This window comes from Branchiostoma lanceolatum, chromosome 9 (genome assembly GCF_035083965.1).
Source record: "Branchiostoma lanceolatum isolate klBraLanc5 chromosome 9, klBraLanc5.hap2, whole genome shotgun sequence".
NCBI lineage: Eukaryota > Metazoa > Chordata > Leptocardii > Amphioxiformes > Branchiostomatidae > Branchiostoma > Branchiostoma lanceolatum.
This window is the reverse complement of record NC_089730.1, coordinates 5,133,653-5,160,750: the sequence shown is the minus strand read 5'-3', so window position 1 is coordinate 5,160,750 and position 27,098 is coordinate 5,133,653. Positions and strand designations below refer to the sequence as shown.

Sequence of the window (27,098 nt, the reverse complement as noted above, 5' to 3'; positions counted from 1 at the left end):
TTGCTACACAGGGATAATTAACGAGGCTGGAATAATCTGGAATAGTGATTTGTTTGAACTGAAAGGGTTAGATTCGTACAAGCTGATTGGAGACAAGTACCCAAATCTAATTCAGCATCGCGGACGGCTATGCATATCTGAAATGTCAATCAAAGATCAACCTACTGAACATACAGCAAGTAGCAGCATCGCAGTGGAGAAAAAGCCACATGTTCTTGACTTCATCGCTATATCCTGGCACGGGCCACATAAGTGTACTGATGCAGAAAAACAGTTGATATTTCGAGACCTTCTTGCCTTTTTCAAAACATTGACAGTCACAAAAAACGAGGACGACCCGGCGAAAGCATGCATCATGGGTGGAGATTTCAACTTCGGTCTTGACAAGGCATGCGACAACATCGACGACAGTTACACTGGACTGGCAATCCCTGCTTCATACGGACCGAAAACAATCGACTACTTCATATTCACCTCCGATTTGATCAATATCCTACATGCTCAGCAACTGTCCTTAGATTACGACGCTGGAAGTGTGTATACAACACAGGACAGAGACAGGGCCAGAACAGAGAGGTGTAAAACTGCATCGAACCAAGTCATCGATCACAGTCCAGTCTTTGCTGTGCTAGATCTCGGCAGTCCCAATCCATTCTCCTCGCCATCCAAGATCAGGGCCAGGTACAATAATACAATACGATTAATCAAGACTTACGAGCTCTCTTAAAGAAGGAGTGGTAATCTAAAGTATTTTTTTCATTTTTTCATCATTTCTGCTTTTAAAAGTAAAATAGCCGTGGCATGGCAAACATGTGTGACAGCGAACCTTTCTCAACATACTAAGTACTGGATCCACTTCAATCTTGCCCTAGGAAAATCGCGGAACCATCTAGAGTGGATGTTACTCTTGGTCGTTCTTCTTATCGTCGTGCCCAGGCCACGCCCGGCTCCAGCTCAAGGGAAAACAAGGTCAGTAAGGTCAAGAAACACGCGCACGCGAAACTGGTGGCAACTGTTCTGATCATAGGTGATCATGTGCATACCCGTATCCACTGGAGGCTTCTGTTACAGGTTTGCGTAGCGAAACCTATGTAGGATCCGCCAGGTTATGTGTTGGCCGCCATCTTGAATTGTGACGACACAGATCGCCATTTTGTATTTGTGACGTCATTTTGTCGTCGGCTTGCGTGGGGGCCGCCAGATTCCGTGGCGCGCGGATTATTTGTTGTGGTTCCTTCTCTTCACCCAACTCCACCCCGACCCCACCATACTACGTGTAGCTTGTTTGGATACGAGCAATCGCCGAAGACGGTAGGGGGTACGGCGACATGTCCGGGTCAATTCTGAAACTTGAGCCCTCTATCTGAAATGGTATTTGCTGCGTTTATGAGAAGATTTGACAGTATAAAACGGAGACTGTCGGTAACAGCGCTGTCAAGAGAGGACGCATTTTATCATTCTTTTCTAGTACCTTAGAGTATGTGTGTGTGTATGCCTCACGTGTTTCCGGTGATACATCACGGAAGCTGCAGTAGAAGGGTCCACCCCATGACCAAGGCCCAATCTTCATGTAGTATTGGTCTTAAAGTTCGATAGCTATTCATACTCTCTGCTTAACTCATAAGCAAGCTGTAGTGGTTATTCATCGCCACCCCCATGTCAGAAGTGAAACTTTGACATTCCAACAAGCCTTAGTCAGAAAAGACCGGTTCGACGACGTTACATGCAGAGGGATTTCGTAGCCGCTCTAAAATATCCCTGACATTGCCGTCAACTTTGTGCCTGCCAGGTGAGCATATATCCACTGTACAGATTCAAAATCTCTGAGGATGGTTTCCACGCTACGAAGAAAATTATTACACGTAGTTTTGTTTAATACTGCTAAGCATATGTTAGCCTTGAAAGTTACAAACACTTTGTTCAAAAATTGTTTGTTTGGGTGGGCAAAACACATGACTGTGTTAAGAGGGGTAATCAATGACTTAATTAAGTGAATTAATGGGATAACACCCTTCCATCCCATTAATTCAATATAAGAGACATTTAAAATTCTCTTACTGGTGAATTAATCGGATAGCAATCTTCTATCCAATTAATTCAAGATAAGAGACATTTAAAATTCTCTTGTGAATTGATCGGATAGCACCCTTCTATCCCATTAATTCAACATAAGAGACATTTGAAATTCTCTTACTTGTGAATTAATCGGATAGCCCCCTTCTATTCCATTGATTCAAGATAAGAGACATTTAAAATTCTCTTGCTAGTGAATCGATGGGGTAGCACTGCTCCATCACATTAATTCAACATAAGAGACATTCAAAATTCTTTTACTTGTGAATTAATCGGATAGCACCCTTCAATCCCATTAATTCAAGATAAGAGACATTCAAAATTCTCTTACTAGTGAATCGATTGGATAGCACCACTCTACTCGTTAATTCAAGATAAGAGACATTTTAAAATTATCTTTTTAGTGAATGAATGAGATAGCACCCCTCTATCCCTTTAATTCGCTGTCGAAAAATAATGTGATGAGATCTGTGCGATAGGGCCAATTCAAGCTAGCTTACAGTCATCGTCACGCCTGTCCGTAGCCCGTACGTGTACAATACATTTCATACAGTTAAATGCCTTTTTTTTACTTTTGCGACTTGGGTTGTGCGGATTTCGTCCCAACCATCTCTCATGGCCACCCCCCGGCCTTGACGGGCAGATCAAAATGACATTTTCACCACAGTTGCGTAGCTGTCGCTGATAGGATTCTAAACTACTTTTTATTTATTTATTTATTCGGCTTTACAGATTAAAAAAACCTGTGAGGAGCCGGCAACGGAAACCTAGTTTCTCTACAGGGCCGGCTCCTCAACAAATATACAATAAAACTATAATACAATACCATATAATACAAAAAATGAACAAGAGAAAACAAGGGGTATGATTTTAGGTTGCCAGGCACTTGTCACATCTGCAGATAGAGGACCAGGTGCATTTGTTGTCGGTTGAGTAAATGGAGTTTACCTGTGATTTGTAATAAGTAGCTAGTAATTTCTTGACTGATAGAATGCTGAGGTTTGAGTACATGTGTTGACGGATTGTTACAGGTAAAGCGTTCCAGATAAGTACAGTACGACTGAAATATGAGAAGGTAAACGTTTCAGTTTTACAAAGGCGAACAGTAAGCTTGAATTGATCAGTGGAGCGAAGAGATCTACTAAGTACATAAACTTTGACAAAATGAGATATGTCAATTTGATAAAAACCACGAAAACATTTAAAAAGAAATAATACATCGACAAGCTCCCGTCTATGATACAGTGGCAGAGGAGTAGTGGTGGTAAGTCTATCCCTGAATGACAGTTCATTGTTGTTATCTTCGCCGAGTACTTGTACTCGGAGAAGATTATGTTTTCGGTTGAAAAATCTGTTGGGTGGGTCTGAATGTATATCAGGAGCATAACTCAAGAAAGCTTCAATGAATTTTTATGATTTTTGGTAGGTGTGTAGTGGTTATGCAAAGGAAAGTCAAGTTCGAAAATGGTTCACCTTGCGTTTTTCAACAGTACTGCAGCAGACTTTACATTTTTTTGTGTTTGCATGTAGGCAAAAAAAGTGACGGAAACGTTGATGGATCTTCATGATTTTTTGCAGGTGTGTAGATGTTGTAGAAACGGGGGTCAAGTTCAAAAATGGTCCCCTTGGTATATTCCGTTGGTACTGCAGCGGGCTTTGTGTGGATGTGTATTTGTATGTCGCCAGCATAACTCGAGAAGCTGCTGATGGATTCGTATGATATTTAGTGGATGGGTAGAGTTTACAGAAAGGAAGGTCAAGTTCGATAATGGGCCTTCTAGCGGGTACCTAAGGTACTGCAGCGGAGCTTCAAAATTTAGGGGCATATTTTCTGAAAGTGCTATGGTCATGATTTTTGTGTGGCAGATAGTTCATGCCACAGAAAGTAAGTTCTGTAAATTTTGGCTCCCTAGCGACTTGTTAAGAACTGCAGTGGGTGTTTTTGTTTTGACATTCGGACATGAATAACTTGAGAAGGGGTCGACAGATCGTCGTGATGTTTGGTATGTAGAGAGCTCTGATTGTGCTTTACAATATCAATGACTTATTATGCAAATCAGGAGCTAATTTGCATAATTAGTAAGTAAAGTTTGTTAACCTACTGCATTCCAATGGGACATGGGACAGTGTTAGGTCATGTAAAAAGATAGCCTTGCATAAACGTGCATGTAGGTCAAATAAATAAACTATTCTCCAAGCAGAGGTGTGGGTCCTGCTGGTTTAAGGTTAGGCAAAAGGGTCAGAATCACTCATGTAGAACCGATTGGCGGAGTTCCCGGAAGTCTTATTTATTCAAAAGGCGAGTCCTTATCTGGCCAAGCTGGGCGGTGATAAGCTGCACCACCTGTGGTGCGGGACGTGGGTCGGGTCGGATCGTATATCTTGCTTGATTTTTCTCTAGTTGAAAGGCAATTCGAAAGCATAGTGCCACTCCATATACCACATTGCAATAAAATCGGAGAGTTTGTGGCACAAACTCGTGGGGATCTAACTTTCCACTGGAATTTCTCAGCCGATATTATGAAAAGATCCAACAAGCCCCCGACGTCTTTAGTCAAACATGCAGAGGAAGTAAACATGGTTTTACATGTGTATCAAAGCTTTAAAGTACGATTAAATGTTAAAGTACGTATGTTAACTAATCATATATACACCAATATCATTAAAACTAAATGCATAAAACACTACGATCTAATAAATCTGTACTTGTTTTATTTCCATCTTTGATACATTTGATATAGTCCACACGTACGGTTAGGAAAAACTACAATCAATCAGTCAATATCTTTTGTAATTGGAGCTTTCATCGACATTCTCACCAGCAAACTGCAAAGTAATTTTGTGGTCAACTTAATCGTACAAAGGATTTTTGCACCCACTTTCGTGGAGTTTTTTTTGCTATTATAGTCCCAATAGTACATCATTTTCCCCACACATGTTTCAGCTTTTCTTGATTGCCGGCCGTCGCTGTAAATAAACACCAGCCTGCCCCAGCAGGGTAGCCCACTAGGGACCACTGCTGGTAGACACCGGGGCATGCAAATATGCATATATTAAACTTCGGTACTTCGAGAACCAACCAAAACTCCTTTTTGTGACCCTCTTTGCTTCGGCTATGGTCGTGACAGGCCATATTTGGGGGTACCACGTGGTAGCAGCATGCCTTCTTCATGGGGATTATGGAGTGCTTTTTGGGTAGGGAGTCCGCCATGGCCGTAAGTGATGCCGGAATTTTGGGAGGAAAATAAGCTTGTTTCTTGATTATACTCTTAAAAAGAACTACATATGGGAAAATAATTTCAGATTTTCCATTAGCCAGGGTGTCAACAGTTTATTGAGACCTTGATATTTGCAGGATTTGGCCATTTTACGTAAAAAAAACAGGCCAGAAAAATAGCGGCCCACCAAACCGGAAGTACCACTTTGAGCTGCATTCTTGCTCTAATTTTTCTCTTCCTCCGAAAAAACACCGCCATTTATACAATCTACACACGTTTCTGTACGTTATGTGTAAGTTTCATTAAAATTGGATGCATAATATATATGTTACAGCGTTGGAAAGGGACCGACCCTCGCGACCTCGATCCAACGTCCCGGGAGGCTTACCAGCCCCCTTAATGCGTTCAGTTTAGGCATTTTTGTTCAACACGGTTGGCGACATAACGAAATAGGGACAAAATGGAAAGCCTGACAAAAACACCTAAAACCATGTCAACAACCAGCCAGATTTATTCTATTCACATATATTGACTGTACTATTTCATCATCACTTTCAACTTACAACACTGCAATATCGAACCTTTGTGGCCCATATAATATCAACATACTCATATTTTTTCATGACCAGTTATAACATATATCACCACACTCTACACATATACTAGTCCTGTAGCACCAAATGATTTTTAACCCTATCTAGACTGGACTCATTCGCTCCATCATAACTTCCAAATGGTATGGTGCGTGATCAAATTTGCAGGGAGTGATAAGCACGTAAATATCAATCACTCTCCATGATAAGCCTTGATTATTTGGCGAAGATAATGTGTTCGTGGAACTCTAGTTACAAATGAATTTGGTGGCTCTCCGTTGAACTCCCTCGACCTTACGCATGAACAATCTCGTGTGCGGGGACCACACCTGGGGGCAATGATCTAAATGTGGAATAGCTAATGAACGATATAAGTTGAGCTTGACTATGAAGGGAGCTTTGTAACCAACAGATCGCTTTATCATGGCGAGTATTGAGTTGCACTTTGACACTTTCTTATGTACATGAGTATTCCAACTTAGGTTATGACAAACCTGAAGACCTAGGTCCTCATATGATACAGATCTAGTAAGTACAGTACCATCTGTGTTATAGGTATAATCTATAGGGGAAGACTTACGTGTAACGCTGACCACGGAACATTTAGAGGGATGAAATTTCATTTGCCATGTTTCACTCCAGAATGCAAGTCCGTCCAAATCAGACTGAAATCTGATACAATCAAAAACAGTGTTAATTCTTTTGAAGCATTTAGCATCGTCAGCAGACATGGCCATCCTTCCAGACTGTACGTGGTCAGGTAAATCGTTGATAAATAACAAGAATAGAAACGGACCTAAGATTGATCCTTGAGGGACCCCGAACAATGCAGGCAGATAGTTGGACTTGTGACCCTCTACGAATGTTCTTTGGTGACGATCGTACAGGTAATCACTTATTACATTGAGGAGTTGACTATCAAACCCAAATAATTTCAGTTTATGTACCAGTAACTTGTGAGAGGCAGTGTGAAAGGCTTTACAGAAATCTAAAAAATAACATCAACTGATGCAGAGTTCTAGAAAGTAAGCTGTGAATAAGAATGACAGCTGTAAACTGACGCAATCTTTACTAGTTGTTTGATAATGCAGTAGTACTAAGTCTGTTGATTATACAAATGTACATTATTTTGTTTCTTTAATGTAATTTTTTAATTCGCGCGTAAGAGGTCACTGTGGGTCACGCAGTCACCACAATGAACCCTGCGCCGCGGTGTTCCACGATGCTTCCTAAATCTCCAAGCAGATCTAACGGTGGCAAAGAGCTATCTAACTGGCCAAAGGAGTTTTCATAGGCGCCACCGCGTACCGGTGGCTAGGAAAACTCCTTTTGCAGACGCACTTACACCGAAATTACCCAGAAATCATGTGATGCCCTAGACTTGAGACAAGAAATATCAATGTCTGGATATTACAATTTGTAGCTGGGCCTTCGACAGGGTCTGGTACAAAGACTTAACAGCCAAACTCGCTGCCTTGGAATTAAAGGGTAACCTCCTGAAATGGATAATATCTAACAAGTAGAGAACTGAAAGTTGCTATCAATGGTGTAGAGTCCAGTACTGAGGCCATAAACACAGGAGTCCCCCAAGGGACTCTTGACCCATTTCTCTTCATAGTCTAAGTTGATTAAGACAGGGGCGCTTGTGTAACAAAAATGAAAGCAGATCTGCAATGATGTCACTTGAGGACAGGAGAACAATGTCCAGACTTTGCATGATGTACAAAATGACTAATAAACTTGTGGACGTACCGACTGGTAAGTATCTAATGCCAGCTCAGAAGAGGACTAGAAATAGTCATGCTTTTAAGTACCAGAGTTAACAGCCAAGGATTGATGTGTTCAAAAATTCGTATTTCCCGAGAACCATTAGATAGTAGAATGGAACTCGTTGTCATCAAGTACTGTAGGAGCTTCGTCACTAAGTAGCTTTAAAGAACGGTTGCAGTCAGATATGCAAAAACTAGCCTAACAGACCGTTCGATGTAATAGGACCAGCTGCTGCCGCGCCGCGTGCCTGCGAAGCTGGTGTGTTACGCCTAATGGCGGTTATACCGGCTATATAGATACAGATACAGATACAGATGACATTGCAGAAAGTCTTCACACCAGGCTATTTTATATGCAGACGACACATCAGTTCTGAACATAATAAAACACAAACAATCTAGGACTCTGGCAGCTAGATCCCTAAATAAATAAATACCTACATGAAATCCAAGCCTGGGCAAATAACTGGAATGTTCAGTTTGGAGCAGCTAAATGCAAAAGCATCACCATCAGTCGCAAACAAGATGCTGCGGATTCTCCACTGGTCTTCATGGATTTCATACTTACGGAGGTGGAGGAGGCAGAGCTACTGGGTATTTCTATTCACAAGGACCTTAACTGGAACCATGTGATAAAGAAAGTGGCTGTAGATGCGGGCAAGCGACTAGGCCTACTCAACATGTGTCTCCTTACCTGAAACCAACTCAAAGAATAATCGTATATAAGAGCTTGGTGAGATAATGTATGGAGTATGCCCCCACTATATGGATGTCTATGCTTGTGAAACTGAGCTTACAAGGCTTACAATTAAAAGAAGAGCCTTGGATATGATGAAACTTCTCTTCTGACAAAGGCACACATCCAACCTTTAGACCATCGCAGGAATCGTATTTACTATAGATCTGCACCAGTCTCCTTTATTGTTGGCCTTGTTCCTAAACACAAACAAGTACGGCGGGTGACACGCCAGTCACACTCCCAGCACTCTCAGAGTCAGGAATCACCAGAGTGTTCTTGTGCTAGTCTCATCACATTGGTAGACATAGAACCTCTCTTCCAACAACAGGAGAACTGTGGAATAAACTCCCAGAGGCTTTAGTTACAATAGAGATAGACAGAAGCTAGTTCAAAGGTAAAACTAATTAATTCATCAGCGCACACTGACAGCGTTCTGTTTACCATCGGTAGTCCAGTTACTAAGTAAACGCTGTACGAGAGTTGATATAAACATATAAGAAAACACACGACTACCCACTCGCGATGAATTACCAGTATAGTCTCCAAGCAAATCTTTGGAGGCAAAATTGTGAATCAAATCAAATCTGTGCATCTCAAAACCAATAACAATGGTTACCAAACTTTTGATGCACAAAATAGTATGTCACTGTATGTGTGATAATTTGCGTGTTGTATGGTCAATTTGGACTGTAGACGTCAGTTTGTGTCACCCTTTGTTCCCTTTCTGTACAGCAGCGGTCTATTAGTAAAGCTTAGTAATTATTTCTTTATTAAAGAAAATATCATACAAATACAGATAAGCACAAATATACATGATAAATAATTAACTAAATAAAAAGAAAGGACGGCTAGTTCAGTTTAAAAAAGATGATGCGTGCCTTTCAACGAGTTAAAGATACAACAGCGTACTGAACCAAGAATAACAAACTTAAATTGTAACTGTTGACAAACGTAAAGAACAATAAGAACTTAATCCAAACATAAAATAAAGCTTAGGAATTATCTATTTCACTAGTTTACCCGCCAAACAACATCAATCACACAGGTATCAGATCGTTCCGGTTCATTCTGCTGTCATTCATTCATTCATTCATTCATTTATTGATTTCATTCATTCAATAATTCGTTCATTCACCAGGAAAGTCCAGCTGGTCGATCTGTAGCAGGGAACAATATGAACCAAGCTGTCGGGGAAGGAAATGGGGAGGTAGGTTAGACTATTGTTGATCTGGATGCAAAATAAAGGACGCTAGCGGAAGAAATACGCAATTATCATACTAGATATTATCATGATATACGTATAGACTAAATATTTAGCATACATAGGCTGAGACATAGATAGGGTTCAATAACAGTACGTAATTATCATAATTCAGGACAGCCACAGTATTTGGCCTACAGTTTTATTACACGATGACGGTGGCATTTAGTATGCTACAGTAGTTGCAGATTGGTTGGAGAAACATTTTGGTCCTCATCTGTTTAAAACATGTTAGGTTCCTCTTGCAACGGTAAATGACCATCATCTCAAAATATCTCAAACACCTATTGCCTGTCTTGTTACGAATTACTTAAGACTATTTGATGTGATTTACAGTCTCCCCTGCACTGGGCATCTCGGGGTGGTCACCTTGGAATTGTCTCAACTTTGCTGAGATGTGGTGTGGATGTTAATACCCGTTAATACCCATGATTGAAACAACACATGAACAGTATAAGCAACATCCCATCATATTGCCATTGTTATACTAAAAGACCATCAAATATGTTTTACAGCAAAAAACTCCCTTGCACATGGCAGCCTTGAATGGCGACTGAAGCCCCCTCTCACTGGACCCGCGGCACGCTGGCGGCGTCGCTGCGGCCGATCGAATTGACAAAGCACTCAACGAATTTCATCGACAAAAAACGAATCTTTTTTGTCATACTTGTGCGTTTTGAATGATATTCTAATTATAAAGTCAACTGTAACACAAATCCAGTTTAGGACGCAGCGACGCCGCCAGCGTGCCGCGGGTCCAGTGAGAGGGGGGGCTTTATGAAGAACAATGCGGGTTCAAGATGTTTTCCTTTAATATGCAAGTCAACTGTGTTTTAGGGCAACACCCCCATTCGAGAGGCTGAGAAACAAGGTCACCAGACGTGTATGGAAGCTTTACAGAGGCACGAGGACAAGGTTGGGAATTTTTATCTTAAGATTACAATTTACAATTATCAAGATCAGCGACCTGACCTTTAAATCATTTTGGAAGTATAATACCTGTATGACAAGTCTAACTAGAAAGTCCAGATTTGTGAGTAATTGAAGATATCTCATGCTATGCTAAATAAGAATGTTATGTTAGTGGTACCATTCCTTTGTTATAGGACACGGTCACATTCATCAGACAATTTTGTTTGGCTTAGATCAAAACCGACTATCGACAAGGATCTATAACAACGTTTTCTCTATGTCGCAAAGCTGAATTGTGTAGGATACATACATGACAATTTGTTTTTGTGTGCTCTTTGTACAAAATTTCCCTCAATTTACTGGTTTAAAACCACTGTGCAACGAATGTGACTGTGCATTTACCTACATGTATACTGCACAATTCACCAGGGAATGTAATTGATACTAGGGAGCCTCGATTGTATTTTCAGAGTCCTACAAAAAAGAGAGGATATGATCCTATACTCGTCCATTTCTATGAGGAAAGAGGAATGACGATTGCAAGTGGTAAAGATCCGATGGTGCAAGAAGCTGCAAGACAGACTGGGAAAACAATTGACCAAGTTAAGGTGAGGATGTACACTAGTTATGCTTAGGTCACATTTCCAATCCGAGGCCCGGTCGGGTAGCTTGCGGGATCGAAAAATATGATATAAAAGACAACAAAAGACACCAAAATTTGTAATAACTATTACTTAATATAAATTGTATATTTTCTTGATATGTATTTTTTATTTTTTGTTTTTGCAAACAGCCCGGCCGGGCACCGGCTGGAAAATGTGACCCTAGCATTAAATGCAATAGTATACAGGCATTGATACGTTCACAAAAGTTTCATATTTTTGCTAAAAAAGACTGACAAGAACCTCAAATACATTATAATCATCAATTTCTTGAAGATAGGCCATATTATATATACCATACTATCCTGTTGGCAGTTTTGCTTTTCTTCCTGATGTTACCTATGAACTGATCAAATGTATTAAATCCTTTTCATGTATGTCATATAGTCACTAACCCACATGTAGCAAGCATCCCACAGGAAAACCGACATGTTTGTGGGGTCGTATGGCGCAACGGCAGAGCGTTCGACTCAGAACCAAGAGGTCCCGAGTTCGAATCCTGTCATGTCACCGATCATGTGCCCTTGGGAAAGGCACTTTACACGACTTTCCTTACTCCACACAGGTGTAAATGGGTACCTGACTTCGGTTGGGGAAGGTCGTATTGAGGTCACCTGGTGCGGCCGACTAGCAGCCACCCAGACCCTTGCGACAGTTCCGCAAAATTCAAGAGTGGATTAGATATTACATATGTTGTGTATTGTGTAATACCCTGCATCAATTCAGCGCTAGAAAGGCTGCCATTGCGGGTAATTTCTGACCAATAAAAACCATTATTATCATGTCTTCAATAATGCAAACTGTGTTCAGACTTAACAGATAACTGCCGCTGATGTCATTTCAGAATTTCATCGGCGGCTATCGCAAGAGTAAGGGGGAACGTAAGCGGAAACTACCAGCAGATAATGCGGGCAACACACTGGCCAAAACGAGTAGTCTCGCCGGTAAGAATATAATGTAATTAGTACAACCAGGAGACAGTGAAGAGAAGTCGCCAGATTGTGCAACGCAGAGGTGTCATCAAAAAATTATTCAAAGCAGAGCGATAGAGAAGACCGCCTAACAGATGGCTTAAATACAAAAATATCATTTTCACTCGCTTGTTTAGATCAGCTGAATTACATTTCAATTTTGTACCTTTATTAACATTATGGCTGGTTATTATATAATTGACTTGTTCGTCTGGATACGCTGATGAAAGTATTTGTGGATTATTTCAATGTCTTGTCATCGATCATTGCATGTAAATCAATGTGCTTCTACAGCAGAAAAGACGAACACACTGGAATCAGCATCGCCCGGTACCAGTGCAGCAAGTATCCCTTGGCAGGGACTGAATATTCCATCAGCTACAAAGGAAACAGACCGTGAGAAGACAAATACGGTAGGTTAGACATTCTTAGGATATAGAATTCATAAAAGTAGAGCACTAAATAAGCTTACTCCAGCAATGATGCATCACGTATACTTAGGCAGAGATACTCAAGATGCAACCGTATCATGCATTTATGACGATCTATGGTGTACCTGTATACTTACGCAATTTATGCATGAATAAGTAAAATATATCCATATTATATACATCGTATTTATATAAATAATCACAATGTATAATGCCTCTTCTGCTTCAATCCGACCTATTACTCAAGACCATCCTATGTGTTTTACAGCAAAGCATTCCCCAACATGAGGCAGCCCGGACGGGCGACCATGGACTTGTATCAGGTTCAATAACAGCTTCACGAACAGCTAATGCACCTGAGACCATATGGAACAAACAGGTATTGTCAATGTCAATGGTATTATACCTGTAATTCTATATTTTGCAATTACTTTATTTATGCATTAAGTTTGTTTATGACATTTAAACTGCTTGCCATGTATTATCAGAAAAAAATATGACTTAATTTGTTGTCTTTTATTAGTTGTGACATATCAAATGCCACTTAAAATAGTAATCTAGTCAAACGCTTTGCAAGTTGATTTTTTTTAAATTTCCAATGTTGCAAAGCAGACACTGTCACTCCTATGATTCAAGTTGAGTTGAACCTGACCTGTGCATCGTGACATGGTGAAAAATACAACACAACACACAAGCTGATAGCTAACGTTAAATTGTTTTGACCTCTGAGCAATATAGTCGGTGACGGTGTATATCGTTTGTAACAGTTTAAAATGTGCAGTACATGTAGGAGAAACAAATTGCACTTGATCTCTTTCTAGGGTAATAACCTTCAACAGGCGAATGACCAAGATCATCCCAACTCAGCGCAAGGATTGCAGCTACAAGGCACTGATAAGGACCCCAAGAAAAAGGTTTTTGACGTTATCAAACCGAGGTAATTTCTGTCACAAAGAAATGTATTCTGGATCAGAATTGAAGTGTAATTTCCAACGCACACAAAAGTTGACTTACCAACAGACCAATTCCAGCTTCTGTCAAGGAATGAGCAATCCACCATCCCTCAGCAGAGACGAGGCACATAGACTTTCTCCAAGCTCATAAATAATGATTCATTCTAACATAAGGATATGATACAGAGCTTCAGTTACTGTGATATGAATAATGGTGGGTTTTTTCAGGAGGCTCCTAGACAGAAAAAAGGGTTTGATCCTGTTCTCGTCCATTTTTACGAAGAAAGAGGAATGACTTCTGCTAGCAAAAACAATCCGTTGGTGGATGAAGCTGCAAAACAGACCGGGAAAACTGTTGCCCAAGTTAAGGTATGATGATTTTTATTGAATGTATACCATTTTATGAAGATTATGTCTAAATGCAATTGTCAGTCTTTATTTTTTTTTGGTATATGTTACTGTACAATCTCATGTGTTACATTGTTTTTCAAAGGCGGCGAGTTTTCTTGGATGATACTGGCAACCATCTGAAGTTCGTCTAGTAGTAAGAAGAATTATTGCCGCTGATATCATTTCAGAATTTCATAAGCAACTACCGCAGGAGTAAGGGAGAGACCAAACAGAAACCACCGGCAGATGCTTCAGGTGGCGATGCAGCCAGAAAGAGCTCCGCTGGTAAAACTACATAATTTGACACCCGCAAATCATTATCCTTTAGATAATTGAGTTTTTCAATTCCCGTGAAATTATTCAGGCACATTTTTCTTTGACTATGTTCTCATTTTTCACGCACGATGCTAAAACAATAATCATAATATTTTGACATTTTATTAGGTTTTATGATCTTTAAAATATCTTTAAAATATCTTCAGCATTGCTTTCATACAAGCCCAATCCCAATGTCTGAACAAGATAGCAAGATTACATGACAGTATATTTCTGCAACTACAGCTGATCATGGTGCAGCAAGTGCTGCTGGGCAGGTGCCAAAAAGAGGGTCAGCTATGGATGAAATGCAACAAGAAGTGAAAGAAAAGGTACTCTTATTATTCAGATTACAAATTGAAACACTCATGTTGACAGAACATGTGGTAATCAGCTTCTGTATTACGGATAGAGAATCATGGAGTTGTATGTAGTTCATCTAAAAGTCTTATTTTGTTGATGAGCTGCAGTCCAAGCAAAACGATAATTTTGATGATGATGAATGATGAGTCTATCAAGCAAATCACCTATTTCACTATGCTCTTCTGCTTTTCTGTACACCATATCTTGCCACTTCTCCTGATCTACGAACGTGACTTACATCCTTGTAACTTTGATTCATCCAACACACTAATTTAATACGGTATACTTCCCCGGTACCTGCCTCTACTAATATAAATGCAATTAACCTACTTCTCATTCCGAAGCTGGCGTTACTCTATCACTTTTTATCAGCTCTTAACCTGTTATCAGTAGTTTGACACATGGCAATTGCCTATCTGTTGTCACCACAGGAGCTGTGTGAGGCTTCAAAGAATGGAGACACGGCGAAAGTAAAGAAGCTTTTAGAGGAGGGAGTCAGCTCCCATGCTACCAGTGGCTTTCTGGTTAGTCATCATGTTTCTGTCAGTGGTAGGAAATAGCTAATTCCTTCCACGGAGAAGGAGGGTATGTTTTAGGTTTTGTGGCTCTGCTTTTACTTCCTATTGTTAGCCCAAGAAGGCCTGGGTGGGATATATTCAGTATGTGGGTTGGTGTTGATGGGACTTTAAAGTAAGTTTGGCCCCCGGGCAGCTTTTCCTGGGACTGAAGGTGCGTTTTTGTCAAAATCTTTCAAGGGGGATAACTGAAGAATGGAGCAACGGATTGTCATATTAAAGTTTGGGTCAGTAAGCAACTGAGACATAGATGTACACGATGATAGACAAATTGTGCAAATAGAAAAAATGCATGATCAATGCGAAAATGATATCACAGTAGTTTTTGCAGTATATCTTTTGTCCTGGCCGTAATATTGTTTTGATGTTTGTGTGACATGTAGCTTCTAATGTCAGGACAAACTGGTATAGGTCTGGGCTCCCTAGCATTTAATTTTGGTGAACGACAGGTTTCTTTGTTTGTTACAATAATCCAAAGAGGAACTAAGAATGGAAGCACAGATTTCCGGCTTACAGGTATCTTGGGCAGCAATGTACACAATACGATGCAAGTTAAGCAAATGAGGACTTGATTTGCTTAACTAATGAGGAAATTCTCTAATTACAGTGTTCTTCATAATCGGACTTGAATACCTGTAACACGTGTAGTTTACGGCATGTGGAACATAAACAGATACCAAACATTCAAATGAGGGTCTAACTTGCATTATTAATACAAAAATGCCACAACCCTTTAGTTGTACTAATGACGGGAATTTCACACTTGTTACATCTGTGAGTCAGTTAAAAGTGCATGGGTTGTTTGGAAGTTTTTGCATACATCTGCATGATATTTACAAAATGTCATGTTGTAAATAGTTCCTGTTGATATAGCAGCGTACTCATACAACCAGTTACAGTACAATTCACCCAGAGGAAGTTTGCCTTGTCATGGAGCGTGCAAGTTGAATTTGCAATTGGAAGGCACGAAGGTCGCCTGAGTACTGCCATAATCGCATTTCAGAATGAGATCTTCGAACTCTAGTTAAGATTTCTTCAACATTTGAAAATGAATTGGTGGCATTAATTTTGAGACAAATGTGAAATGTTCTGGGAAAAAGTGCGATGATAGTCAGACAGGTACGTGCTGATGGTATTGTCTTGCATAATGACATGTCTGATTCACGATCACGGCTAACTGGGATGTATCATATGATTTACGAGCGATTCAACCGATTGTTCCTGTGCACATTTTTAGCCTGTATTAGTCCAGGAAGAGAAACCTGGGAAAAAACTTGTGTCGTAGTTCACCCTGTACTAATAACTTGGTGTGTTTCAAAATATATTAATGGAGACTATAATGATATTTCCGATCCATCTGATATCCTACAATGGCGGGAAATAGACCAACTACTACCACTACCCATCAACCAATCAACAATCAGAAATAGGGAATGTTAAATAGTCTGTTCTGTTACGAATTACTAAGAACAAACTGAATGTGTTTTACAGAAAAGGACGCCTCTGCACCTTTCAGCCGAGAATGGCCATCATAAAACTGTAATAGCTTTACTGATAGCTCGTGCAGCTGTAAACACACGAGATAGTGTGGTAGGTGGATTAATATTTTGCTTAAGCATGTAACACTCTAACAAGCATTGATATTGTAGTTGAAAACTTTACTAATCAACATTATCGGTAGTATCCTTCATTCCATCATGTAGCCAAACTATTCTAGATGATAATCAACACCAATTTCAAGATAACTTTGACAAAATATTGGGATTGTTTCAAAGAATGTTAAGATTGTTCCTATTAATCTTAAGATTGTTTCAAAAGAACACTGAGGTTAAATAGATTCTGTGTAAAAACTTAAGATATTTCGATTATCAATGACACGCTTTGACTCCCGCTGGGGTCTTTATTTATGATCCGTACAGTGACATGAATGTTTATGAAAATATCAGCTATGTATGTTTACATAATTTATAGATTGTTAGAAGCAATTGTACAAAGTGGTCTGCTCAATCCGAAATTAATGTGTTCGCTGTTTTATGCATACGTTTCTTACAGGAAAGGACTGCGCTGCACATGGCAGCTGTAAATGGTCACCATGACATTGCATTATCTTTGGTGGGAGCTGGTGCAACTGTAAACGCACGTGGCGATCAGGTGCATACTAAGATACTATGAGACTATTAGATTAGCTGCTGTCACAGTGGTGTATCATCACCATTACTGTATCATTATGTAAGAATAAAACGAATTTCTGTCAACCATCGCATCGATACTAGTGTACCAGAAATTATTATCCCTTGCCATTTCAAAATTATATACCGGTAATTTTCCTTACAGCAATGGACCCCCGTACATTTGGCTGCCATGAATGGCCACCATGAAACTGTGACAGCTTTACACACGGCTAGTGCAGACGTGAACGCACGAGACGATGAGGTCAGTACATGCAAACTGACTTATGATATATGTAAGATAAGAATTAGCACGCACCCATTAGAAATACAAAAAGCTATTGGTCCAGGACAGAAAATGTAAACAGTGGAAAATGAAAAAAATTCCAAATTCGAAGCAGAAAGAAACAGATTATTCACGAAAGTATCTGAAATCTCTAAAATCTTTTCTAGATTAAGAAATACACAGATACTAATATTCCTTTAATTTGTAATCATCCAGCCCACTCATCATCGAAAGTGAAGGACTTTTTATCTTCCACTGCTTTCAAAGAAGAAATCAAACCCCGCAGCAGTACCGTAGATATAGAATCTTATTGTAGACTAGCAATATAGTATGATCCTGTATCACATGTATGCCTTATGTTTTACTTTAATATGTTTGTACCTCGACAATGTTGTCAACATGAAATTAGCCGACGGGCATCAATTTGCAATAAACTTATTATTGTACAAAATTCACACCGTACACACTATCATGCTTTCATATGTACCTTCTAGTGTATTTAGACTTGAAAGATACTGTGAAAGATGTCCCATACGGTTTGAGTCCCTCTACAATTCTTATGTTGCAATATCAAAGATCACCTTATATTTTTACAGGAAAGGATTCCCTTGCACCTGGCAGCTAATAATGGCTACCATGAAACTGTATCAACTCTACTGACAGCTGGTTCGTATGTGAACGCAAAGAACAATGGGGTAGGTAAAATAGGCCTATGTCACCTTTATAAAGTTATGATTGACTTGACAGTTACCATTCATCAACTTGTACTTCTGAGTCCGAGTCCTTCATGTTATTATAACAAAGGTCATTCTTATATGTTTTACAGCAAAGGACTTCCATGCACCTGGCAGCCATGAATGGAAACAATGAAACTATGACTTTACTGACAGCTGCCCCTGGTGCAGATGTAAATGCAAAAGACAATGATCTTTGTTTTGAGATTGCATATTTCTAACAACAGTAATGAAACCTTTGTTTAGAACGCCACAAACATCAATGGAAAGTCCGTTCTGTTGCCATACCTAAGATTATCTCATATTTTACAGCAAATGACTCCACTGCACTTGGCAGCCCAAACTGGCCACTATGAAACTGCATCAGCTTTACTAGCAGCTGGTGCAGATGTGAATGCAAAGGACAAGCAGGTAGGTAGTGCTAATGGCCCCTAGGTAGGTAGTGCTGTGTTATCGATTAAGACAATCTTATTTCATTCTGCACCAAATAGTCACCATGCAAGAACACCCGAAAGGCCACTTCAATGTTACGGGTTACATAAATAGCAGGTCCTGGAGCAGCATCTCTTCTCCCTAAGTCAGAAACAACTTGCCCAAGACAAGCCTAACTCACTTAGAATAACGACTAACGGACCCAAGAAAACAACAGGGGTAAAATACAAGCTTGGAAACATTCCATACCTGGCGATTTAAACTAAGATAGTTTTAATCTGAAGTCTTTCATCTCTCTCCATAATATGTAACTTTACTGACAGCTGCCCCTGGTGCAGATGTCAATGCAAAAGACAATGAGGTTGGTAAATCTTTGTTTTGAGATTGCATATTTCTAACAACAGTAATGAAACCTTTGTTTAGAACGCCACAAACATCAATGGAAAGTCCGTTCTGTTGCCATACCTAAGATTATCTCATATTTTACAGCAAATGACTCCACTGCACTTGGCAGCCCAAACTGGCCACTATGAAACTGCATCAGCTTTACTAGCAGCTGGTGCAGATGTGAATGCAAAGGGCAAGCAGGTAAGTAGTGCTGATGGCCCCTAGGTAGGTAGTGCTGTGTTATCGATTAAGGCGATCTTATTTCATTCTAGTATACACCAAATAGTCACCATGCAAGAACACCCGAAAGGCCACTTCAATGTTACGGGTTACATAAATAGCAGGTCCTGGAGTAGCATCTCTTCACCCTAAGTCAGAAACAACTTGCCCAAGACAAGCCTAACTAACTTATAATAACGACTAACGGACCCAAGAAAACAACAGGGGTAAAATACAAGCTTGGGAACATTCCATACCTGGCGATTTAAACTAAGATAGTTTTGATCTGAAGTCTTTCATCTCTCTCCATAATATCCAAATGTGGTGTGTTTCATATCAAGCTGCATCACTTATGATGTCTTACATCTTACTTCAGTGTGTGTACGGTTTATTGTTTCCGACAGAAGAGCGTTCCTCTCCACGAAGCTACTCTGCACGGCCACCCTAAGTGCGTGGAAATACTGCTGCAGCACGGGGCTGATGTTTCCGTGAAGAACGAGGTACGCTTCCTGTCACGCTTGGGGTGACCAAAACCCTAACCACCTCATCTTTGTGATAACGGAGATCTAACTTTTTGGGGGTGTATTTCTATATTCTCAAGTGGAGAGAGCTTTACTTCTTGTTATTCAGTGTTATATCTCTTTACAGAAAGGTTTATTGGCTAAGGAAATTGCTAAGGACGGAGACACCAGCAGCATCGAAGCGGGAAGAAATAAGGAGGAAACCATTAGTGGCAGAAAGGAAATAATGAAGCTTCTGCAAGAGGTTAATGATGTGAGTTTTTGCAACCTTCATTACATGAATTGTTATAGCACATCATGAAAATTAGCTGGCTAGCATACAGAGGTGGTCGAAATTGATGATAATCTTTATCATTTCATCCCTTGGAGTTTTCAATATAATGTCATTGGATAGCCATCTCATAGATGTTGTGCTCCACTTTGATTAAAAGGTGCATTTGTATGATATTAAATGCAGTGTAATCTTAAGTAATTTGCTATCCACAAATGTCTTTACTCCTTTGTAGAGACTCTCTAGAGAAAGAAAGGAGTCCAAAGCTGTACTTGTCCGTTTCTATGAACAAAGGGGAATGACCACGGTGACAAAGGATTGCCCGTTGATAAAAGCAGCAGCAGAAGAAAGTGGGAAATCTGTGGAGCAAGTCAAGGTAAATCATAGCTGTTTTGATTGGAAACTTTGTCGGCAGAGACTCTCATCAGGATCTCTACCTGCAAAGTCTGCAATTCTGCCAGATTGCAATCTCTACTCCAACACATAATTGGGCCGGGATGCCCTAACTTGGGAACATGGGTATCGTATTTAAAGGGTTTCAACGATTCTGGCAATATATAATCCCTTTTGAAGTTTGTAAATTGAAAGATATTCGCTTGAGACAGTCGTTACCTCGATCCTTCATTACTCTACATACATGAAGTCAATGTGTACGCTTGCCTGTGTGTGTATGTGTGTGTATGTGTGTGTATGTGTGTGTATGTGTATGTGTATTTGTGTGTGCGTGTATCACTTTTTCTTATCAGATATCAATTACCCGAAATATAAGAACTCATCTTGACACTTAGATAGGACGTCGTACTAGTAGCAGCTGCATTACATAATAATATTTTCCGATATTGTTCCCCTCGGTACCCTTTCAATACAAATTCACTATATTCCTATAAGATTAGGCTGATCTCAGTAAATCTCGGTAATGATATAGGAAATCATTTTGTCACTGGCACTGTGTATTTGTGGGTATTCGTTTATCAATTCAACGCCTCAATCTAGATTTTCTCTTACTTTGACTCTGAATTGAAGTAATGTCATTACATGGATAGATTTACATTGAAGGAGGATGCAATTCAGTTGCAAGATTATCAAAAAGATATACAAAATGTTCAATTCATTTGTCAGTGTAGTTTGTTAGAAAACATTGCCGGTGCGCCTACATGTACCATATCTGGTGATGGTGGGCACTATTGTTAATTGCTTTAGTATTCAAGTATCCTGCAAACCGTCTTTACTTCAGCTTACTAATGATAGTAATACGGAAGATTTTGCATGATACCTATTGAGGTCCTCAATTTGCTTAGTCTGAATCATTGATTTGGAAAGTTAAGGGCCAAGAGCTCAAACATGTCATAGTTTGTGCTACACTGTGGGCAATCAAGAAAAGATGTGGAAAAAACAGTATGAATCTACAACATCGTTCTCTACACCTTTAGCGTTTCATCAAACATCGCAACAAGAGAAATGAGGATACGGACAGCGGCAAGAGATCTCTTGAAACATCTGGCAGTTCGGGCGACACAGTGGCCACAGAAAGCAAAGGTACGTATGATCATGATAGTTACGGACAACCCACAGAAAAGGGTAAGTAAGATTGGTGAATAACTGACTTTAAGATTAACGTAACATACTTGACTTGAACAGAACTTTGGTCAATTTTTTTCAGCTGTGGATCATTACTCTTCCTTCATCGTTCTTCACAAAACACATCAGCAGCGAATCAATGGTCAGATAGATTTCTTTCCTGACAACACCAGAGTCTCCTCTATGAAGAAAGTAATAAATTAATTCAATGTTAACAATACGTGGGGATGGAGTGATGAATACATTTTGGTTGTGATTGCACACCTTGCAAATCGAAGTTTACAATGAATTAAGACAAATATGAAATAAAAACGTAAACACAAAAACATCAATACATCTGTGATCTGAAATGATTTCGACGTGCTGTAATAAACTTGCGGTGCTTCCGGTGGGTAAAACTTTAAGTAGTGTTTCAATGCGCACTGTCGAATGGATTTGTGACTTACTGAGCTTGCCACCCGACAATATCAGTTTCACGATACAATCATTGACATATTTGCTTAAATCCATTGTGAGCATTTACTGCAAGTGCTCTTTAAAACTCTATGTCTATATGTCCACCTTGCTATTGTCGTTATCAAAATTTTGATGATGTTGAATAATAATGTTTTTATGCTCTATGTATTTAATTATCCAAAGTGCAATAGTAGAAGTGATTGTAAAATCAATACAATTCAGTCCAATGATAAAGGACTGCAATGGTGATTAATCAATAAAGTTCAAAGTTTCTTTATTTAATGCTTAATGGTCATTCACCCAGCTTATCTATAATATTACTTACAATAACATACACATGAATAAATGACAACAACACAGTTCTTGTGGCAGAAAGTGGGGAGTCGGATACAGAGCTTCCAGTGTTAACCAATTTGCATGTCAATTATTACCTATTATAAGGTGAGATGGGGGGCTTTGTGCTCAACCTTATTAAGCACAAAGTTTTGCCTACCTCTAGCCAAACGAATTTCTTCCAACCTCCCTCCTGAGGTGTAACATACAGGCAACCACCCATTGCACTCACGGTGACATGTAATGGTCCATGGTCATCACTATGATAACCACCCATAACAATACACGTGCAACGGTCCATGATTACCACCAACGTAACCACCCATTACAATCCCACATGTAATGGTCCATGGTTACACAGTCCCAGAAACTCCGCGGGTACGCTCTTGGCAAGCCAAGGTAGGCACCATGGGAAGTCTCCCCTTGGAGAACATCCCGATTGCTATTAAAGTGCGGCCTCCATTCTGAGACTGTTTCCTGGAGCTCAATGTCTCCCAACAAGTCCAGAGTAACCCATACTCCCTTGTTGACGTGAACTAGAAACATTCTTTTGATAGAATATTTGGTAACACTGCAAAATCTCAGTATCCTTTCCCAGTTTATTTGTTCTGAATCTGGACTTAACCTAATGGACTTTGCTTGCACAGAATTGTATCCCAGTACAGCTTGTAACCCTCTGTTTCAAAGAAGAACAATATTGTACCAAACAATGTCCTCCAACATAACAATCAATATACCAATTCAACAGCAAGGTCCACCTACTAATACTTGAGTCACGCTGCGAGCTGGTGACCTGTTTTACCCTGAAGCCAATTCTTTGAGCCAATGACGGGCTGGTCGGTTAAACCTATGCTCTGTCCAGCAGGTGTTTAACGCACTTTGATTCATGACTACAACAAAACTTAAACATACTTGTCACAACATATATACCATCAATTCTACTAACATATTCATCACATAGGGTGGGTGGGATGGGAAAAAAACTTGACAGCTCGATCTTGTGTTTGTCTGATGCCAAGTGACGAGACCCTGTCTTGTGGTCTTATATATCCCTGGCTTGGGTAATGAGCGGTGCAAGAACACATTACCACCAAGCTGTGGCATACCAAGGGGCGTGCCTCCCTAAGATGACCTTTCTGAATCATCTCCTACCACCATTGTTTCCCTTTACTTAGAAATCTCTACCATGGTAATAACGGGTAACCCTTCCTGGTACGTCATCTCTCACAACACGCCGACTTATTGCTGAGACTCAGGCAATTAAAGTTGCTACAGTAACTTTTCCAGTCCTGAGCCAACGTTGACATAACAGGTCGAAAGACCATTATGTACAGACTGAGCCTTGTCCGCCCCCCAGCTTGGTGGCACCAGTTCTTACAATGACACGATACTTGGAAGAATCTTATACTAAAATAGCAAGGAGATGAACTCAATGGAAGCCACAGATTGAGCTGTCAATCTCATCCCTTTGATCTGGGCTTGATCATTAACATCGCTTAAGCATTGTAAAAATTATTAAGCGTTTAGAAATACAATCTATCTTGGTTCCAGATGGTGTAAAGAAACGGAGGATTGAAGGGGCAGGTGTGGAAGATGCAGGTGATCAGGGACAACCTTTGCAGTCAGAACAAGGTGATGATGTTCTCTATCATTTTGTGTGGAAAGTAGTTTAGTGCGCTAAATGTATAGCCTGATTGCTAGCGAAAAGATTGAGCCATCTGATACTACGGAGGATGTTACTCACTGACAGGCTACTAAATGTATGTTTTTGCTTCAATTTTTCAAATATGATTTCGTGCTTTTCATTCAATGGAATGTATTCGATTTTTCCTCGCGTTCAAATGACCATTGTTTTTCCCATTCTAGCGGACATTTCTGTCCTGTTGGTGAATGACGAGTACGGAGGCAATTTCACCATGAACCGTCGAGTAGCACAACTATTGCTCAAGCATCGAGCTAAAGTTTACAGTACAGCTCTGAAAGAAACTGAAGAAGACCAGAAATGTGCCGCAAATGATGGTGTGACTTTGCTTCTGCCTGAGTGCGAGAGTGACCAGACACCATCTTTGGATTGGTTGACATATTACAACCGTGTTCACTACCCTAACATACCAAGGAATCTACAGTATGTCGTCGGTTATGCAGATGTCACAAGTAAAGCTGCAAAAAACATCAAAGAGGAACGCTGTCAAGAAGCAAAGTTGGTTCTCTTCAACCATGAGATGCCAGATGACAACACAACTAAGAAAGCGGCAGACAAGGTAACAAGAATAATCAAGGATGCCAAGTCTGCTTACGCTGTGTTCTCTGTTGGAAACAGAATCTACACACACTTTGAAGCAAAGTACAGATCACTTGAAGATATTGCACCGAGACACCACTACCTGTTTCTTCCACGGGCACCCCCAGTATTTGAAGCAACAGATGCACAGCCAGGAGGAGGAGGAGAAAGAGTAGTGCTGACCTTTGCAAGAATGAGTGAAGTGATGACACAGAGGGGCCTTGACCTAGCAGCACGGGCCATGGGGTATGCTGCAGAGAAGACGGACAACATGAGCTGGGTTGTGCGTTGGATCCACGAAGATGAAGATGACTGGGAAAAAAGTAGGAAAACGCTGGAAAAGAAGATGCAAAGTCCCAGGATCAAACCCACCATACGTCCCTACGGTACCCAGGAGGACATTGCCAGAGACATCCAACGTGCTCATCTGGTCATGGTGACGTCACGCTCGGAGCCGTTTGGGCTGGTCGGCCTGGAGGCCATCGCAGCAGGTATCCCTGTACTCATCCCCGACCAGTCAGGCCTGGCAGACATGATCAAGGTCCTGATCAAGGACAACAAGTGCCACGCAGACCTGAGGCACAGGATCCTGGCAACCAGTGCTGGTCCTAAGGCGTCCGACATGGATGCAACTGCAAGACGATGGGCAGACAAGATTTCAGATTCCTTCGAGTTCTCTACGCAGGTGTTCGAGAAAGCAGCAGAGTTCAAGAAGAATCTCCTGGAGTCCAAGTACTGGGAAGAATCACACAACGATCTACTTCGAGTCTTCGGATTGGTGGAGTGAGTCCGGATCACATTTAGATAAAAAGGTGTCAGATTTAGGATTCAGGTGTAAGATTTTAACAACCAGGATGGATTGATCCTGATATGTGATATTGCTTTTATCATTGAAGTGAATGTTTTTAGTTGGCCTAATTTCAACCAGGACCAGGTAAATTCTATTTGTTATGGATTGATCTTGATATATAATCTAGCTTTAGTATTGAGTTGAATGTCTGTTTAGTTGGTGTAATGTTTTAACAACCAGGAAATTATATTCTATGATGTATGGATCCTGACATGTACTCTAGTTTTTAGTATTGAGATATATGTTTTTAGTTGGTGTAACGGTGTGCATTTTATCTGATGAATGTGTGCACATTGTTATCGTCGCCGAGAAGATTATGTTTTCGGTTACTCCAGCTGTTGGGTGGGTTTGTATGTATATCAAGAGCATAACTCGAGAAACCTTTGATGCATCTTCAAGATTCTCGGTAGGTGTGCAGTAGTTTTGCAAAGGAAAATCAGGTTCGAAAATGATTTACCTGGCATTTTCCAACAGTACTGCGGTGGACTTTTGCATTTTTTTTGTGTATTTGCATGTAGGCAAAAAAAGTGACTGAAACGTTGATGGATCTTCATGATTTTTTGATAGGTGTGTAGCGGTTGTGGAAACGAAGGTCAAGTTCAAAAATGGTTCCTCTTGCATTTTCCGTCGGTACTGCAGCGACCTGTGTATGTTTCTGTGTTTGTATGTCGCCAAGATAACTCAAGAAGCTGTTGATGGTTCTGTATGATATGTAGCGGATGGGTAGGGTTTACAAAAAGAAAGGTCAAGTTCGATAATGGGCCTTCTAGCGGGTACCTAAGGTACTGCAGCGGAGGTTAAAAATTTGGGGGTATATTTTCTGCAACTGCTATTTGGTCATGACTTTAGTGTGGTAGATCATGCTGCAAGACGTAAGTTGTGTAAGTTTTAGCTCAGATGGCGCTTAACATAATCAAGGACTAATTATGCAAATCAGGAGCTAATTAGCATAATTAGTATGAAAGTTTGTAAATTCACTGCATTTCATAATGGGGCTCTCAAACATGTGACAGTGTTCCCGAAAACAGGTCATATAAACAGAGGGCCTGGTGAAAGTAGGTCATAAAGATAAACAGATTGGGCACTCACTAAGCAGAGGTGTGGATCCGGCTGGTTTTTAACGTGTACAGTTTAGGCATTTTTGTGCAACACACGGTTGGCGACATAACGAAAAGGGGATAATATAGAAAGCCTGACAAAAACACCTAAAACATGTCAAAACCAGCCGGACCCACTCCTCTGCTCGAAGAGTACACTGCACCAAAACTGTAACACTGCTGCTAGGTACGGAAAAGCACATGTAGTATTTCTTTTAAAATGTATATGATATGGAATAAACATTTATTCTATTCATATA

At 40.3% G+C, this 27,098-nt stretch overlaps 1 protein-coding gene across 1 annotated transcript; it reads left to right on the top strand.

Moving 5' to 3' along the window:
- Positions 1–9: 9 nt before the first annotated feature.
- Positions 10–27,098, top strand: LOC136441886 (uncharacterized). Its single transcript, XM_066438431.1, has 25 exons — positions 10–681; positions 873–969; positions 9,531–9,599; positions 10,491–10,568; positions 11,036–11,173; positions 12,072–12,171; positions 12,493–12,611; positions 12,898–13,008; positions 13,451–13,543; positions 13,811–13,951; positions 14,161–14,257; positions 14,534–14,619; positions 15,082–15,174; positions 16,717–16,815; positions 17,278–17,376; positions 17,560–17,658; positions 18,276–18,374; positions 18,506–18,606; positions 18,725–18,824; positions 19,856–19,951; positions 20,100–20,225; positions 20,479–20,619; positions 21,674–21,779; positions 24,162–24,242; positions 24,477–27,098. Exons 1-25 carry the CDS (start codon positions 143–145, stop codon positions 25,676–25,678), a joined length of 4,110 nt encoding a protein of 1,369 aa, XP_066294528.1. The 5' UTR covers positions 10–142; the 3' UTR covers positions 25,679–27,098.

Excerpts from the sequence above, each read along its gene's own strand:
- LOC136441886 (XM_066438431.1), top strand. The coding sequence starts at position 143 with ATGTCAATCAAAGATCAACCTACTGAACATACAGCAAGTAGCAGCATC. Across the intron at positions 14,620-15,081 it reads AACAAGAAGTGAAAGAAAAG|GAGCTGTGTGAGGCTTCAAA; the intron begins GTACTCTTATTA and ends TTGTCACCACAG. Across the intron at positions 18,607-18,724 it reads GTAAATGCAAAAGACAATGA|GCAAATGACTCCACTGCACT; the intron begins TCTTTGTTTTGA and ends TCATATTTTACA.